Here is an 18,811-nt window from a genome sequence, read left to right as displayed (position 1 = left end):
TATTTTTTCTGTCTCTTGTCACCTTTAGAGGGCTCGTTGAGCACTGCTGGCTGTGCCTTTGAATATTTTATTTCCCTACTCAGCAGTATTTAGTTCTTGCTGTCATGCAAACTTTGGCTTGTTTCTTGGTGTAGCCCTAAGAAGGAAAACAGACAGACAAACACAGAGGGAACAGTAACAGACAAACGCAGAGACAAATCAAACAAACAAACACATTAAAAGGGGGAAAGAAAATAAACAGAGTGGGGAGGAAAGAGACCAAAAGAGGAGAAGAAAAGAAAAAGAAAAAAAAAGAAGGAAAAAAAATAAAGGGGGTCAGAGACAACAAAGGACAGTGGACAGTCTAAAAGTGTATGACCAGTTGAGGGGAGAGATAGGGATGAGATATAGGAGAATATATCTGGTTTGCAAGAAGGTAAGAAGAAAAAGGGAGAAAGGAGAAAGGAAAATAAGGAGTAAAATTTTTAAAAAATTTAAGTAACAAAAGGTAATAATAATAAAAAATATGCACAGAAAAAGGCGAATAGAAAAAAAAAAGAAAAAACTTATAAAAAAAGCAAAAAAAAAAAAAACCCTAAAAAATACAGCAGCTCACTTTGGTTGATAGGCGTGATTTGATGTGGTAGGTCTTGGAGGATGCTCTCAGAGGCTCTGCCTTGGTTTTTGTGGAGATTAGATAGGCAGGCGGCACACCAACTTCTGCTGAACTATGAACTGTAGGCCACTCTGAGTCCGATCTCCTTTTGCCGCGGTTGAGCAGAGTTGTATTTTCCAGGCCTGCCTCGGTTCAAAGTTCCAGTCCATGCACTCTTTATGCTACCACAGATGGTGTTTTTGTTTTGGTTGCTGGCTTCTTAGGGGGAGTAATCGGTTTGTCTTGGCTCAGCCTGGGATTTCGGCTGACCCTGCCTGAGGTGAGATGCGCAGCAGGAGGTGAAGTGCGCACCGTCTCAGACCCAACCCCCAGCTGGGATCGTGTTAGCGTTGGGGGAGGAATGAGTGCGCAGCTGTTGCCTGAGGCTGAGGCGGTGCCAGGAGCTGCTGGAAATGAGCTGGGAGCTCCTGTAGCCTGTGCGCGCACACCCAGGTCTCCACCGCCGCCAATTCTCTGCCAGGATCATGCAGAGGTGGGGGCTATTTTTTCCCTGTTGGCACCCGGGATTCAGGTTTCACAGGGCCAATGCTGGGGGCACGATGCACCGTGGAAATGAGGTGCGTGCTCCCACTCCCAAAACCGAGGTCGAAGTGAGCACCCCTATCACCTTCTTGGCAGCAGTCACAGACACCTCGCCAAGATGGCGCTGGCTGGAAGCTGTTCCTTCCCTTGCGCGCCACCTGGGTTCGGGATTTAGGCTACCCAGCAGTTATCTATGGAATGAGCTTCTCTCTCCAAGCGCAGTTAAGCGTTCTTTACCTCTTCCCCAGAGACAGTACTATGAGCGTGTTCAGTCTCTCTGTCTCTTCCCTTTGTCTCTCGGGCTCCGCGCTTGCCCTGCGTTGGGCTGGGGCTCCCACCTCCCCTGCCTGTCTCAGGCTGGCCCGTTTTCCAATCTCCCCAGTTCGCACTCACTCACTCAGGTATCCTTTAGGTTATCTTCCTTCTGGAGTCCATATTTTCTCCTTCCGCTCTTGCAGATGAGAGCAAGGTCCTTCTCAGTTCGATCGATGGGACAGATGAAGTTTATAGAGCTCCCTTCCTCTCCGCCATCTTGGCTCCTCCCCAGACAATATAGATTTTAAACCAAAAACTGTAACAGGAGATAAAGAAGGCCACTATATCATAATAAAAAGGTCTGTTTAACAAGAAGATATAATGATTGTAAACATTTATGCCCCAAGCTTGAAACCCAAATATAGAATTCAATTAATAACATACATATAACTTTGTTGACAATAATAAAGTAATAGTAGGGTATTTTCACACCCCGCTTAAATAAATGGGCAGATCACCTAAGCAGATCAACAAGGAAACAATGGCATTGAATGACACACTGGACCAGATGGACATAGCAGATATATTCAGAACATTTCATCCTACAGCATAACACACATTCTTCTTGAGTGTACATGGAACATTCTCCAGAATAGATCACAAATACATGGAGGTTAAAGAACATCTTATGAAAGAATGAGTGGGTTAAACCAGGAAATTAAAGAAGAGATAAAGAAACACATGAAAGCAAATGAAAACAAAAACATGACAATCCAAAACCTTTAGAAGTTTTTGATCATAAAAGAGAAGTATATTGCAACACAGGCTTAAATCAAAAAGCAAGAAAAATCTGAGATACACAACCTAACCTTACACCTAAAAGATTAAGAAAAGTAATAGCAAGTAAAGCCTAAAGCCAGCAGAATAAGGGAAATAATAAACAGTAGAGCAGAAATAAAGGATGTAGAAACAAACAAACAACAACAAACAGTAAAACATATCTGTAAAACTAGGAGCTGGTTTTTTGAAAGAATTCATAAAACTGATAACCCCCTAGCCAAACTTACCAAAAATAAAGGGTAAAGGATCCAAATAAATGAAATCACCAATGAAAGAGGAGAGATCCCATCCAACACTACAGAAATACAAATAATTATGTGAGAATACTATGAAAAATTATATGCCAAAAAACTGGGAAATCTGGAAGAAATGGACAAATTCCTAGTAACTCAAAATCTTACAAAAGTGAAACAGGAAGAAATAGAAAATTTGAACAGACCTATAACCAGCAACAAAATTGAATCAGTAATCAAAAATCTCCTAACATGTAAATGTTCGGGGCCAAATGGTTTCCCAGGGGCATTCTACCAACCATTTAAAGGAGAGTTAATACCTATCCTTCTCAAACTGTTTCAAAAAAGTAGAAATGGGGTGAAAACTTCCAAATTCATTCTATGAGGTCAATATTACCTTGATTCCAAAGCCAACAAAGACTCTATCTACTAAGAAGGAGAATTATACACCAATATCCTAATGAACATGGATGAAGAATTCTCAACAAGATACTAGCAAATCAAAACCAACATTACATTTAAAAAAATGATTAACCATAGTCATGTGGGATTTATTTCTGGGATGCTTCAATATTCCCAAATCAATCAACATGATGCACCACATTAATAAAAGAAAGGGTAAGAACCATATGATCCTGTCAATAGATGAAGAAAAGATATTTGACAAAGCAGAACATTCATTCTTGATAAAAACCCTCAACAATGTAGATATAAATGGAACATACCTCAACATCAGAAAGACCATATACAAAACACCCATACCTAATATAATCCTCAATGTGGAAAAGCTGAAAGCCTTTCCCTTACAGTCAGGAAAAAGTCAAGGATGTCCACTCTTATTATTGTGTTAAATAGTAGTGGATATCATAGGTTCAGAAATCAGAAAACAAAAAGAAATAAAAAGCATACAAATCAACAAGGAAGACGTCAAACTTTCACTATTTGCAGATGACGTGATACTCTAAGTAGAAAATCCAGAGACTCCACCGAATTGCTAGAACTGGTACACAATTTCAGTAAAGTCATAGGATACAAAATCAATGTACAAAAATCTGTTGCATACACACCAATGATGAAGCAGCAGAAAGAGAAATAAAAGAATTGATCCCAATTACAACTTCACCAAAAGCAACAAAATACCTAGGAATAAACCTAATCAAAGATGAAAATGATCTGTACTCTGAAAACTACAGAACTCTTATGAAAGAAATGGAAGAGGACACGAAGAAATGGAAAAACATCCCATGCTCATGAATCAGAAGAACAAATATTGTTGAGATATCTATAATACTTAAAGATATCTACACATTTAATGAAATCCCTACCAAAATACCACCAGTGTTTTTCACAGAGCTGGAACAAATAATCCTAAATTTTGTATAGAACCACAAAAGACCCTGAAGAGCCAAAGCAATCTTGAAAAGCAAAGCAAAGCTGGAGGCATCACAATTCCGGACTTTGAGCTATATTAAAAAAAAATTAGTCATCTAGACAATATGCACAAAAACAGGCCCGTAGATTAATGGAATGTAATAGAAAAGCCAGAAATGGATCCACAACTATATGGTCAGCTTATATTTGACAGAGCAGGAAAGAATGTCCAGTGGACAAAAGACAGTCTCTTCAACAAATGGTGTTGGAAAAACTGGACAGCAACATGCAAAAGAATGAAACTGGACCACTTTCCTGCACCATATACAAAAATAAATTCAAAATGGATGAAAAGCCTAAATGTGAGACAAGGAACTAGCAAAATCCTAGAGAAGCATACAGAGAGCAACCTCTTGGCCATACCAGCTTCTTACTAGATGTGTCTCTAGAGGCAAGAGACACAAAAAAACATGAACTATTGGGACTTCAGTAAGATAAAATGCTTTTGAACAGTGGAGGAAACAAAAGGCAATCTATGGGACAGGAGATGGAATGGCTAAAATTTATTCCTTGATTATTTATCATGCTTATCCCATAACTTATTGCTTTCTTATCTTCTTTCTGTTATTTCCTCCCTTTCTGTTTCTTTGTTCTGGATAAGATCATTGACTTTATGCATTTTTTTAAATTTTCTATTATTTTTATGGTAAAAAATGTTATCTTTAGTCAAAGAGTTAGTATCTAATACAAGGGTTTTTGTCTGTTTCAGCAACACAAGTATTGATAAGTCTGATTTCTTTCAACATTTCAGTTTTCCTAAAGTATTTCCCAATTCATTTGTGTGTGTGTGTGTGTGTGTGTGTGTGTGTGTGTGTGTGTATGACCTTTGGGAATTTAAATTGTATTGGCTTGAATAAAAATATCTGGATATTTTCAAGTTATATTTTCATTGCCCATACTAGTTTTATTCCAGAGTGGTAAAAGAACATGATCTGAATGATGTAAAATCTTGGAAATATGTTGTGATTTCTTTTATGGCCCAGTATATGGTCAGTTTTGTAAATGGTTCACATGTATTTTGAAGGAATTTATTATATTCTGCCTTTTTAAATGCTGTTCTATCTGTATATTGAGTCAAACATTTTAACTGTGTTGTTCGGACCTTCTGAATTTACTAAATTTTTGCCTTCTTGTCCTATCAGTTACTGACACAGTTGCATTAACATATTGAACTATTATTGTGGGTTTCTTAAATTCTTGTTTTAATTGTGTCTATTTTGTTTTCCATATTTTGATTGCATGTACTATTTCCTACTAATTAAGCATCAATATACCTTCCTTATATATTAAGAATTTTTACCTGTGAAATAAACCTTGGGGCTAGTAATAACTTTCAAGATGTCATGACATTTAGTATATGAAATTAAACCTCTACTCTGATGATCTTGAGTATTCTCAGATTGTCATAAATAGGGATTTTTATAGAAATATATTTCACATATATAAATATTTCATATTTATAACATATTATAACATATTTCAATGTTTCATATATATAACACCTCTCTAATGCTGTGTTTTTATATTATAAGGAAATTTTTTGACTAGAATATGTTTCACTTTTCATTCATCCAATGGAAATATATAATTAATTTTACATTGCTTCTATTATTAACAAATATAACAAGCACATCCATTTCAATAATTATCACAATTTTGAGTAAACAAGCTATACAGAGTTCTAAGATTTGGGAGGATTCAATTTTTTAAACTTGTACAATTAACAATTTTTGCAGAGATATTAAGCATTTTCCAAAATCTGACTCCAAAGAACACATGTATTAAGTTCTCAAATAAATACGAGTTTATGGCCTCTCAAGAATTTACCAGTTTCATGGGACAATTTTTTTTTCTCCTTTCCTTTACATAATTTCATTGTATTCATTATCAAAACTCTTTTGAATCCTTTATTCCACATAATGTTTAATTTTTATAATTGTGACTTTGTTTTTTGTCTTAATGATATAATTTGAGCATTCTGGTTTTGTTTATTGATTTGATATTTGATGTCAATCATGTGAGGGTAGATTTTGGGATTCTCTCTGTATCTAGTTGAAGAAATCCCATTAAACTAAGGAGGAATCTCTGAAGTTATTTTGGGACCTCTTGATGATTTCAATTATTTCTGGTTGAGAGTTTCTTTAAAATATTAACAAGTGAGATTTTTAAAAGCCTATGACTTCTACTGTTTTTCTTTTATGATGTTATCATTGTTATATTAGCATGCTTTATATTGTTTGACAAATTTTACGATTTACCTGCCTGGTGTGAGCAAGATATTTTCACTATCAAAAGAGAAATTATTATCACTAACATTTTTAAAAGAATCACTTAAAAATTGTTTTTCAGTATGATTATATGGGATCAGAAATGATGGCTGTAACACAGAAAATTATCCAGATAATTGGCCTTGTCAACACTGTAAGTTTTAAGTTCTTTATATTTATAGTTTTATGAAAAATCACTGAAACTGATTTCTATTTTATCATGACAAATGAATGACTTAAAAACTTCAATAATCTAAGTAACAAACTGAACATATTCTTTATATTATATAGTTTTGGTTTAATAATTCATGTTATTTGAACAAGGATGCCATAAATCTTATTTTAGATGTTTACTCAGTTCAAATTGACTGTGATGCTGTCCTCCTTGGAATTGTGGTCAGATAAAAACAAAATTTCTACCAACGGGGATGCTGATGATTTATTACAAAGATTTTTCACATGGAAACAGGACTATCTTATACTACGGCCCCATGACATAGCATTCTTACTTATGTAAGCACAATATTCTACATTAAAAAAGATATGCATAAATAATTTCATTAATTTGATAATTTAATGCATTTATTGTGTTCTTCAACTTTCTGTAGGCCCATCTGAAAATGTTAAACATTGCTGTTGCCATAGATGTGATAGCGTGGTTGAAAATATGATAAAAATAAAAACAACATAAATAAGTTATATAATAATATATTTCAGAAAATAATTTATGTAAAAATACTTGCCTTTCATAACTACAGAAAACATTACTTACATTACCTGTGTATGTTATACTACATACTTTACTACTACAGAGTATATATAAGCCTGAGTTTATTAATTATGTAAATATTGTCACTCTTTAGTTAATATTACCTATAATATGTTAATACATTTCATGTCTAATGCTTGACTAAAAAAGACATTTCTCATAATATTTAATTTATGAAAATGCTTACATTTAGGACAGGCAAAACTTCTTATTCCATAAATTAAAAACTCTATTTGTTTGAGGGCCTGGGTGACTCAATTAGGCCTCTGACTCTATTTCGACTCAGGCCATGATCTCATGGTTCATGAAATCCAGACCTGTGTCAGGCTCTGCAGTGACAGCATGCATCCTGCTTGGGATTCTCTCTCTCTCTCCCTCTTTCTCTCTGTCTCTCTCTGCTCCTCCTCCATGTGCCAATGCTTGCTCTCTTTCTCTGAAAATAAATACACTTAAAAAGTCAAAATATAAAAAAGTCTTTTTTTTTAATTTTAGTGATCAAATGAGTGCATGCAGAAGAAGGGAAAGTGAGGAGAATTCAAGACAGTAAAATTATTTCAACTCTAGGAGTTAGGTGATGAAAGGAAATTGCTATTAAAGTGAATTGTATTTTTCAATGAGCATTTTCTAGAATATGTTTGATATTATCCAGATCAAAAATTGGTATCTTTGAAAACCATTGTAAATTTTATGGAAGATTTAATTTAATAAATAAACTAGTAAATTTCTCTGAATACTATGGTAATAATAAGGTTATACTATGATGATGTAGTTACAGGAAACATCCTACCTATTTGGGAGCAACATTTCCTGGCACGATATGCAATAAAAGCTATAGTGCAGATGTTGCTGTGGTATGTCATTTTTATCCTTATTTACTCTATTTTCTAATCTTTATATTGTATTTTATATTATTTAATATAGCTAAGTAGTGTATAATAAAGTAGTATATGATAACATTTTTCTGTACATATGTATTGTTTTGTGGGGACAAAATTATTTTAAATATAGAACATACATTAATATACTCATTCACCAAGTAGGCATGAATGACTATTAACACTTATTTCAGATTTTCTAAAATTGTAACACAGCAGAGCAAAGTTAAAGCTTTGCTTTATATCTAGTTTTCCTGTATATGTACTTTAAATTCAAGAAATAGCAAAAATCATGAATTAGTTCTGGCCATTTTATGTGTATTATGTTATTGTTACAAATGTATGCATCCCTTTACTACATGTAGTTCTGTATTGTTCTTATTTCATACATCATTTCAGAACTCTTTTGAACAGTTTTTTAAAAGATGTATACATGTTGAATCATATGGCTCCACTTTTTTCTTTTAAAATTTTTATTTTATTAAGACACATTCACTTATTATAAACACAAATGGTTTTACAGGACTAATACTGCAAAACATAAATCAGTGCCTTAAATAGACTATGCCCCCTGCATTTTTAAATTTTTTTTTAAACTTTCCCTTCTGGCTTACATTTTCATATTCATTAAAATAAAAGTTTTATTCTAGTATATTATATATAAAGAACATTGCAAATCTCATAAACATCTAGCACAATTAAAATTGACCAAGTTACTACATAAACATAAGTATCATAGAGATCAAGAAATAAACTATTTCAACACTTCATAAGACCCTGTGGATCACATATGCCCTTTCACTTACTATCTATGCCAAAGAAAACCACTTTTTGCCACTTATCACCATTAGGTAGGTTGGCCTCTTTCTGAGCTTTATGTAAGCGAAATACGGAGTATATTCTTGTGTCTGCCAAGTATGTCTCTGAAAGTTATCCATGTTTATATGCGTAAGAATAATTTATTTGTTTTTACTCTATATTTTAAAATAAAATTCCCATGAAATTTGAGTCTTCAAATTTAGACATCTATTGACTTACACTCAGTGAAGTCAGAATTTAGCTTATAATACCAACTTGCCACCTCTTCCATTCTTCCTTTTTAATTGTATAGCTTATTAGAATTGTGTTTTATTCTCTGATGAGCCAAATAATGAAGTAAAATTAAATTGCCTTCATTGAATAACTTTTGCTTCTTCCCAAATCTGTAATTGCATAATATTGCTTTAGCCCAAATTCTTTAATAAAATTAAAAATTGCTTCTACTTCTTTTTACATGTTTCAAAAAAGACTTCTTTTTAGACCTGAGGATGTGTCTTTTTCCCCCCAATCTCTATTAGACATTTTGCATAGGATTGTTTACAAATTTTCTATCATGCCTCCTCTGGAAATGTCTATTCTTTTTTCATGACTTGCTTACTCATTTTGGTAGAATATATGCTCTTATAATTTACTGAGAAATAGATGTGTAACAGATTGTTGATAGTGACATGACTGAAAATATATTTATTTCAAATATTGCTTGGTTAAATTTATTTTTATTTATATATTTATTTTTAAGTTTACTTATTTATTTTGAGAGAAAAAGAGAAAGAGAGAAAAAGAGGGAAAATGAGTGGGAGAGGAGCAGAGAGAGAGGGAGAGAGGGAATCCCAGTTTCCATATTCAGCATGAGGCCTGATGTGGGGATTGATCCTATGACCCTGAGATCATGATTTGAGCCAAAATCAGTCTGTTGCTTACATGACTGAGCCACCCAGGCACCCCATGGTTAATTTTCCTTTTAAAATAATTGCACCTTGGAATTTTAAAGGATTTTTCCTTTGTCTTTTACCATTTCTTTAGAAATTTAATGCCATTTTTATTCTCATCCATTTGTGTGTGTGTTGCTTGTTTTCTCTAGAGAAACATTTAAGTTTTTTTTAAGTCTTTGTGTGGTGTTTCATCACCCAAGATGTTGGTTATATTAGAGTCCTATCAATCTGGATACTAACTTACTTCTGATCTAAGAAATTTTACTATATTTGACCTTGTTTCCCCCCTTTCTTTATAGAACTTTGTTAATTATATATTAGAGCATTTGGACTCATATAATTTATTTTATCTTATTTAAGTTTTTTCTTTTTCTTGGATCAGTCATTACTAAGTGTTCTCAGATCCATTTCATGATAATCCTCTGCTCTAATCTATCTCACAGGGAACTACATATATATGTATTCCCTGGTCTTCTTTGTCTTTTTTGCTTCTGGGCATATTCAGCAAGTGTGAATGATTGGATGGAGGCAGGGAAGTGTCTAGGTATGTCTACATACTGACCCTGCTTGGAGCAGTGCCTCAGAACTTTTGCTTCCTGTTGTGAAACTGCTCTTGCTTCTGTCATGTACCTTCTATTGAGCAGCACTTGTTTATGGATTCTAAGAACAGCTCTTATTTATACATCTTATTCTGGTGTTGATACCAACATTTCACTTTTCAATTCTCAGAATTGCCTCATCATCCTCTGTTGCTTTACCAATAATTTATCTGCTATATGTTAATCAGCTGCTATTTTTCCCTGTTTTGGCAACCACTAGGCAAGTGTAGCTGAGAATCATTCCACCAATTAATTGTTCATGTTGCAGAATTGTAAAGACAAGTGGGAGGGGCACCTGCATGGCTCAGTCAGTTAAGCAGCCAACTTCAGCTCAAGTCATGATCTTGCGGTTTGTGACTTGGAGCCCTGGGTCAGGCTCTGTGCTGAGGGCTCAGAGCCTGGAACGTTCTTCGGATTCTGTGTCTCCCTCTCTCTGTGCTCCTATCTGCCTGCTCACTCTCTCTCACTCTCTCTCTCTCTCTCTCTCTCTCTCTCTCAAAAATAAATAAACAGAAAAAAAGTTTTAAAGACAAATGGGGACCAAATTTCTTATTTTATAATTAGCCTATTAATTGGAAGGAGTCCTTGGATTTGAGATCTTAACAATGGATGAACCAAGATGAACCTGATCATTTTATTTTTTTTTAATTTTTACATATATCTTTTGCAGTTTATTTACTTTGAGAGGGTGAAAGAGCATGTGCAAGCACACAGAAAGGACAGAGAGAGGGGGAGAAAGAATCCCAAGCAGGCTTTGCATTGTCAGAACAGATCCCCATGCAGGGCTTGATCCCACAAACCATGAGATCATGATCTGAGCCGAAATCAAGAGCCGTATGCTTATCTGACTGAGCCACCCAGGTGCTGCAAACCTGATCTCTTTAAAATTCCAAGTCCTTCTAGGAGATTTTTGGTCAACTGAAGCAGCTAGTCCACATCAGTGATGAGGTGAAACGTCTCACTTCTCTTGTGTGAAGATCCTGTAATAGCTTCATTTGAATTGGATGCCTTATAATGACACCTGTTCATTTTAAGCCCTATCTTAAGGATTAGCATACTTTATATATAAAGGAACAGGTAGTAAATGTTTTAGGTTTTGTAGACCATGTGATCTGTGCTGTAGGCCTTTAACTCTGCCATTGTAATGCAAAAGCCAAGATAGAAAGGATATAAATTTATAAGCATGGTGGCGTTCCAATAAAACTTTATTTATGAATACTGAAATGTAATCTCATATAATTTCCACTTGTCACAAAATATTATTTTTTTTTCAATTATTTAAAAATATAAAACCATTCTTTTTTTGTTTAAGAAATATTTTCTGTTTGTTCCTTTTTGAGAGACAGAGGCAGTATGAGCAGGGGAGGGGCAGACAGAGAGGGACACACAGAATCCAAAGCAGAGTCCAGGTTCTGAGTTGTCAGCACAGAGCCCGATGTGGTGCTGGAACCCACTAATGGTGAGATCATGACCTGAGTTATGGGAAGTCAGATGCTTAAACAACCGAGGCACCCAGGCACCCCTAAAACCATTCCTATTTGAAGACTGTACTGGTCATAGATTAGATTGGGTTTGTGGACCATATTTACCCTGCCCTACTTTAATCTCATCAGCCTTTATCCCCATCGATTAATAAAAGTTGTAAGGGCTTTCCCAGACGATGATAATTTATAAAGCAAGACAACATAAAATCTGGCTAATTTATATTGACATTTTCCTGGGAAACATGTGAGAGGATAGATACTAAGGGTTCTAGACAAACAAAAAACAGAATAATACTCATTTCGTATTAATCTAGGTTAAAAAAATATCTGAATTTTTGAACTTAGTGTGACAGCTCAAACATTTGAGAGTGGCTTTAATAGTTTTATCAATTGACTGAAACATGTGAGCAATGATGGTCTATTTGCAATGAAGTTGACAAAGTTGAAAAGAAAGGAATACATGGGGTTATATACATGGTGATATTTGAATATATTTATTTAGTTAATCAAACTCACCCATCTCTTGACTATGCTTTTTGTGTTCACTATCCTCTGTAACCTAGAAAGCCCAGTTATATGAGTTGTTTGATAGGTTTTGGAATTCTCTAGAGAGATAGATGCTTAGGTAAATTACATAGATGATAGATGATTGATAGAAAGAAAGACAGATATATAGATGGGTCATCTGAGAATAGAGACTATTTTATTTAATTCTAATCTGCATGCCTTTTATTTTTTCTTGACTTATTCCATCAATTAGAATCCCCAGTACAATACTGAATAGAAATTGAGAGTCTAAACCCTTGCCTTATTTGTAATCTTAGAGGGAGTGCATTCAGTCTTTCATGATTTTATAAAATTTTAGCTATAGGCTTTAGAGAGAGACCCTTTATAAGGAAGCTCCCTTTGATTCTCACTTTGCAGATAGATTTTTGGGTTTTTTTATTTTACCAGACAGGAGTATTGGGTTTTGTCAAATGCCCTTCTCTGTATTTATTGAAAACTCATACATTCTTTAATTCGTTAGTCTGTTGATATGGTAAATATATTACTGATGAATTTTCAATTGTTGAACTAGCTTCATGTTCCTAGAATAAATCTCACCTGGTCTTGATGTATTGTCTTTTTTATATATTGCTGGTTTCAAGTTGGTAAAATTTTGTTAAGAAAATTTGCATTTATGGTGATAAATTTCAATTGATATAGAAAAATAAGAAAAACTCTAAGAATTTTGCTTGTGATGATTAAAGGGATGAGAAAAGTTCCACAATTTATCAAAAGTTAAATCATGTCAATTATGACTATGTACTGCCAGCAACCTTTTTAAAATAACTTCTCATCCCGAGTGTCCTTATCATAGCTTTGCCTATATCTCTAATTTCTATTATTATTTTTAAAATTCATCTATTATGCTACAACCTTTGAAGGACCTTCCATACAAACACCTTACTCCTGTTTATATTGCTGGGTCATTTCCAAAATGTTACACTTCAACCTAAATATTAATTCACAAATATTAAGTGGTTATACTCCTGCTCAAAATTTTCTGTTGGAGCACATCATTTTCTTCATAACACTTTCATGATCTCTTTGTATTGGTGAAGTTTGTCTTAAGTTTCTTATTTTTTATTTCTTTCTCTCTTTCTGTAATGGAAGCTCCTGGTGTGAACAGTCTCCCTTTCTTTCATTCATGCCACTACATTTTCGTCTTCTGCTAATGTGCCCGACACAGGTGTACACTGAGTTAATATTTATTAATTGGATGAACTGATTTAATGAAAGAGTTAACTAAATGTATTTTATGTTGATTGCGTCAGAAATACCAAGTGTGCTTATGTGTATAGAGTTTGACCATGTCAAACTTTAAACCAGAGAATACTGGTAGTTTGATCATTCCTTACATTGTTGCATTGTTAACCAGTATGGACAGTTCTATCAATGACATATCAAAATAATCTTGTAAAATATACTTAACATAAAAAGAATTAAAATATATAATTTATGGGAACAGATGTTTTAACTTATTACTTGCTTTTGTTAACTTCTTATATGATCGTTTTCCCTCCAATCTTCTTTATTTTAGTATACAGATGCAGTAACTTTGGAGGGATTTTCAGTTATTATAACTCAACTACTTGGCCTTAAAATGGGATTAACATACAATGATATTAATAATTGTTCTTGCCCAAGAGCTACATGCATAATGAATCATAAAGCAGTGTAAGGCTTTTTTTCCTTCTTAACTATTTATATATTTATATATTTGTGAGGTTGTTTAGAATTTGTGATGAATTTTTCATTCTTTATATTCAACTCCACGTCAAATATTGGAAAGGTATCAGAGAGTTTTCACACTAACAAATTTGTTTCAGTGATACAAAACTCCAGGAAGGTGGTAAATATCATGATTAAGAAAAACTTGAAGGAGTTAGAGAGAAATTTTTAAAATTTAGAAAGACTGTAAAATACTATATAAACATGGTACTATTATTGTTTTGGCTGTTATAGTACTTGGTATTCAAAGCAAAAATAATTTAAATTATCCTCAGTGATATAACATAGTGTAGGGAACTTTGGCTAGAATTTTAAGGGTAAGAAAAAAGAGGAAACATTTGAAAAGGAAAAAAAAGTGTCCTTATTTATAGATATTATGACTGACTACCTACAGAAATCAGCAGAATCAGTATACAATTAGACAATAATACCATTAAAATTTATTAGAATAAGAGAAACTACATATTATCTATAGACTGAAAGAAATAAAGAGAAAAGAAGGAAAAGACAATGATGCTGGATAAAATGAAGACTTACGAACAAAATCACTGAGTAAATTAGAGAAGATAGAACCTAGTGTATAAGTAGAGAGGCTGGCTTCTATTTATTTATTTTTATTTTTTAATCTTTATTCATTTATTTTGAGAGAGAGAGGCAGGGGAGGAGCAGAAGGAGGGAAAGAGAATCAAGCAGGCGCTGTCAGCACAGAACTTGACATGGGGCTGGAAACCACAAATCCTGGGATGGTGACCTGAGCAGAAACCAAGACTTGGAGGTTTTACCATCTGAGCCACGCAGGTGCCCATAGGCCGGCTTTTATTGGAGCTGAATATACTCAATTATTGTGATAAGATGTTAGCAGAGTAAATAAAGATGTAGACAGTTTGGTTAATGGAGGTGAAATGATGATGATTTCTTTTGATAGGAAGCTGAGAGTAAGGAGCATAAGAGCTTAGATAAAAGATGAAATACTTGTCTTGGAGACTAGAAACTAGAAATGACTTAAGAATGGGAGAGGACCAAAATCTACAAGGAACTCACCAAACTCCACACCCAGAAAACAAGTAACCCAGTGAAGAAATGGGCAGAAGACATAGACACTTCTCCAAAGAGGACATCCAGATGGCCTACAGGCACATGAAACGATGCTCTACATCACTCATCATCAGGGAAACACAAATCAAAACCACACTGAGATCCCACCTCACGCCAGTCAGAGTGGCTAAAATGAACAAATCAAGAGACTATAGATGCTGGCGAGGGTGTGGAGAGACGGGCACCCTCCTACACTGTTGGTGGGAATGTAAACTGGTGCGGCCGCTCTGGAAAACAGTGTGGAGGTTCCTCAAAAAACTATCCATAGAACTCCCCTATGACCCAGCAATAGCACTGCTAGGGATTTACCCAAGGGAAAAAGAAGTGCTGATGCTTAGGAGCACGTGTACCCCAATGTTCATAGCGGCACTGTCAACAATAGCCGAAACATGGAAGGAGCCTAAATGTCCATCACCTGATGAGTGGGGCAAGAAGATGTGGTATATTTTTATACCTCAAGCAAAACTTGAGAGACGACTGAATACTGAAAATGAACTGAGGGCTGAAGGGGGAGGGGGGAAAGAGGTGGAGGTGATGGAGGGGGGCACTTGTGGGGAAGAGCACTGGTGTTGTATGGAAACCAATTTGACAGTAAACTACTTAAAAAAAAAGAATGGGATAGGAATGTTGGGCCTTTTGAACGTATATTTAATACTAATAGTTACAAAAGTAATATTAATTCAAACAGCATGTTTGTTTATTTTGGCCCATGTAATTTCAGCATATTAAATGCATATGTAAAGAGAGTAAATAGTTGAGGTTTTGCCAAGTTAATGTCCATGGGATTCAAAAAACGTTAGGGATGCAGGAAAGGCTGTGTTCCTCTGAAATAATTTTTTCAATTTTTCCCAGCCCACACTTGGGATTTGGGATAAGAAATTTAAAAACTTTGAAACAGCTGCCTTAGCTCAACTTATTTTATAATAGTCTTTAGACCTAGATGGTAATCTTCCCCACTAAAGGCCAATCAATTAATATTTACTTTGAAATGTCTTGGTCTATTAAAATTCTGTATACTTAGGCTAACACATTCATTTCTTCCTCTTCATGGGCATCTTTTAGGCATATTAAAAAATAAATTGCTTTGTTCACCATTTAAACAAAAGTTTCAAGTTCTAACTAATACTTTTAGTTTATAGTTTTTACTCAGAAAACATGTGGTCCAAGTAGGAAAGAACCTAAGACCATGTCTATTTTTAAGCTAATTTTGTGAACAAAGATATCAGAGCGCAAAACTTGTAGCTTTTTGCCTGAGAGTGGCCTGTAACGTGTGGCACTGATGTCTATTGAAAAAAAAATAGTTAAAAGTAATAGAGAAAATTGCTTAAATAATATTTTTCCTTGTGACAATCTTCCCACTGTCCCCTATGGATTCCATTGCAAATGAGCATAGCAATGAAAGTTAAAGCATGCCTTGTTTTTCCTCACTCTCCCAACTGCAAAGCCTTGGCAGCTATACATTCTTTCCTTGGAGCCTCCAAAGACAACCCAAGACATCACTCATCTCAGATATAGCTGCTTAAGAGTTACTGTTTCAGACACGACTGATTAGAGGGGCACTGTGCAATAGAAATAAAATGTAAACAAGACATGTAATTGTAGATTTTCTAGTAGCTACATCAAAAAATTAAAAAATCATGGGGCCCCTGGGTGTTTCCATTGGTTGAGAGTCTGACATCAGCTCAGGTCATAATCTTACAGCTTGTGGGTTCAAGCCCCATGTCAAGATCTGTGCTGGCAGCTCAGAGCCTAGAGCCTGCTTCAGAGTCTGTGTCTCCCTTTATCTCTGCTCCTCACCCACTTGCACTCTGTCTCTCTCAACTAAGCAAATACTAAATTAATTTTTAATCAGATAAAGTTAATTGCAGTAATATGTAATCATGTTTGACTTCATCTCTGCTCAGGCACAAGATTTTCATTTGAGCCATCTTGCAATTCATATAATTATATATGGAACATTGTTTAGATGGACTTTTATAAACCTGGCTTATTTACCTGAGGATTATTACTTCATTGCAGGGGTTCCAGTGGTATAAGGATTTTTAGCAACTGTAGTATGCATGACTATAGATATTTTGTTTCAAAATATGAGACTACATGTCTTCAGAACTTTTCAAATTTGCAGTCATCATACCAAAAGCGATCAGTATGTGGTAATGGGATTTTGGAACCTAATGAAGAATGTGACTGTGGAAGCAAAGAGGTAAGCAACAAAGATTGGAATTTGAGCACAATATCTTGTATTTCTAATAAGTGGTTTTTATGGTATATATGGAATTACATATGCAGCTTTGTCTTCAATATGGAACTTGGATATGAAAATGAGTAGTGGTTAGGATATATGAATTGCTTTTCCATCCCTCTTGAATTGAGAAGACAAAGGATTTATGAAAACTTGGTTCATACACACTGTTCCCCAGTATGCCAGCAAAGAGGTTTTGTATCTATAGGCTGAGGGAATGGCCATTTATCCACAACTTATTTCTTAACTTTTGTGACCCCAGTCTCTGTTTTTTCTACAACCTTCTCCTGAATTTGGTTCAAAATTTTCCTTTTATTTTGGTTGCAAGAATGGGGAGACATTATCATTTCAGTTCTTAATCCTGTCATTCTTGCATTTCCAATTAGCAGGATGATCAAAACTTGTTCTATTTGCTCATTTCTAAATATAGATATGCAGTCTACCACAATCCCATCTGTTACTAGTCCCCCAGAAATTACATGATTTTCTTATTCATCTATAAAAATAGTGGGCCACCATTTGATCCTTACAAGTTATCTTAATTCTCCACTATTCCCCAAAGTTAATGTGTGTGTGTGTGTGTGTGTGTGTGTGTGTGTGTGTGTGAGAGAGAGAGAGAGAGAGAGAGAGAGTGTAGGCTTTCCAGTTATATCAGATTTTCTTTATATTTTTTTCATTTTATTTATTTTAGAGACAGAGAGAACAGGGGAGGGGTAGAGAGGGGGAGAGAGAATCCCAAGTGCCACACTCAACACGGAACCTGCTGTGGGGCTCTAACTCACAAACCATGAGATCATGACCTGAACTGAAATCAAGAGTCAGAAACTCAACCAACTGGGCCACCTAGCACCCCTCCAGTTTTCTCGGATTTTCTAATGTCATCTTAGTTTTCTACTTAGTGGTACTATGCTTATCTTGTATTCATATCCTCCTAAATATGATCCCAGTTGCCTACCAAAAAAAAACTTGGTTATTTTTAATGAAGGATAGAATAAAGCAACTGAATCTGTAGCTAGGTCTGCATGTTGTGAATTTCCACAACCACCAGCTGTAGGCAGTTTCTCACTTACAACAGACACTGACATTGGCCTACCAGTATCTTCTCAGCATTGACTATTCCTGGAGAGATGACTTGTTTCAAGTATCTGAGACTTTTTGTTGGAGTACCTCCTCTGGTCTCAGTAGCATACTCAGCTTTTAGCAAGGTGGGCTTAATGCACTTGGGGCTTATGATCAACCCTCAAATAATTATGAAGGGTATTTGGTGGATAAATGCCCCAGATTCCTTGACGCTTACAAAGAAATTCTCTGAAATATGCTCTGTATCAGAGTTCTGAAAACTGGCCAGTGGGCCAAATTCAGCTACTACATATTTTGTAAATGGAACTTTATTGGAATACAACAACGCCCATATGTTTACATATTATCTATAGCTGTATTTGTGCTACAATGGCAGGGCTGACCACTTGCAACAGAAGCCACAAAGTGCACTAGTTTAGCAAAGTTGCAAATACTTGCT

General features: G+C 34.9%; 1 protein-coding gene across 1 annotated transcript in view; it reads left to right on the top strand.

Moving 5' to 3' along the window:
- ADAM18 (ADAM metallopeptidase domain 18) overlaps window positions 1–18,811 on the top strand; it is an 89,537-nt gene that overhangs the window by 36,248 nt on the left and 34,478 nt on the right. The window contains exons 8-12 of the mRNA XM_029950250.1: window positions 6,286–6,357; window positions 6,550–6,716; window positions 7,742–7,823; window positions 13,765–13,901; window positions 17,070–17,253. Of these exons, the coding sequence (XP_029806110.1) occupies window positions 6,286–6,357; window positions 6,550–6,716; window positions 7,742–7,823; window positions 13,765–13,901; window positions 17,070–17,253 (642 nt within the window). The remainder of the gene's footprint in view (window positions 1–6,285; window positions 6,358–6,549; window positions 6,717–7,741; window positions 7,824–13,764; window positions 13,902–17,069; window positions 17,254–18,811) is intronic.

Source organism: Suricata suricatta, chromosome 1, assembly GCF_006229205.1.
Source record: "Suricata suricatta isolate VVHF042 chromosome 1, meerkat_22Aug2017_6uvM2_HiC, whole genome shotgun sequence".
Taxonomy (NCBI): Eukaryota; Metazoa; Chordata; class Mammalia; order Carnivora; family Herpestidae; genus Suricata; species Suricata suricatta.
This window is presented reverse-complemented; position numbering and strand designations above follow the sequence as displayed.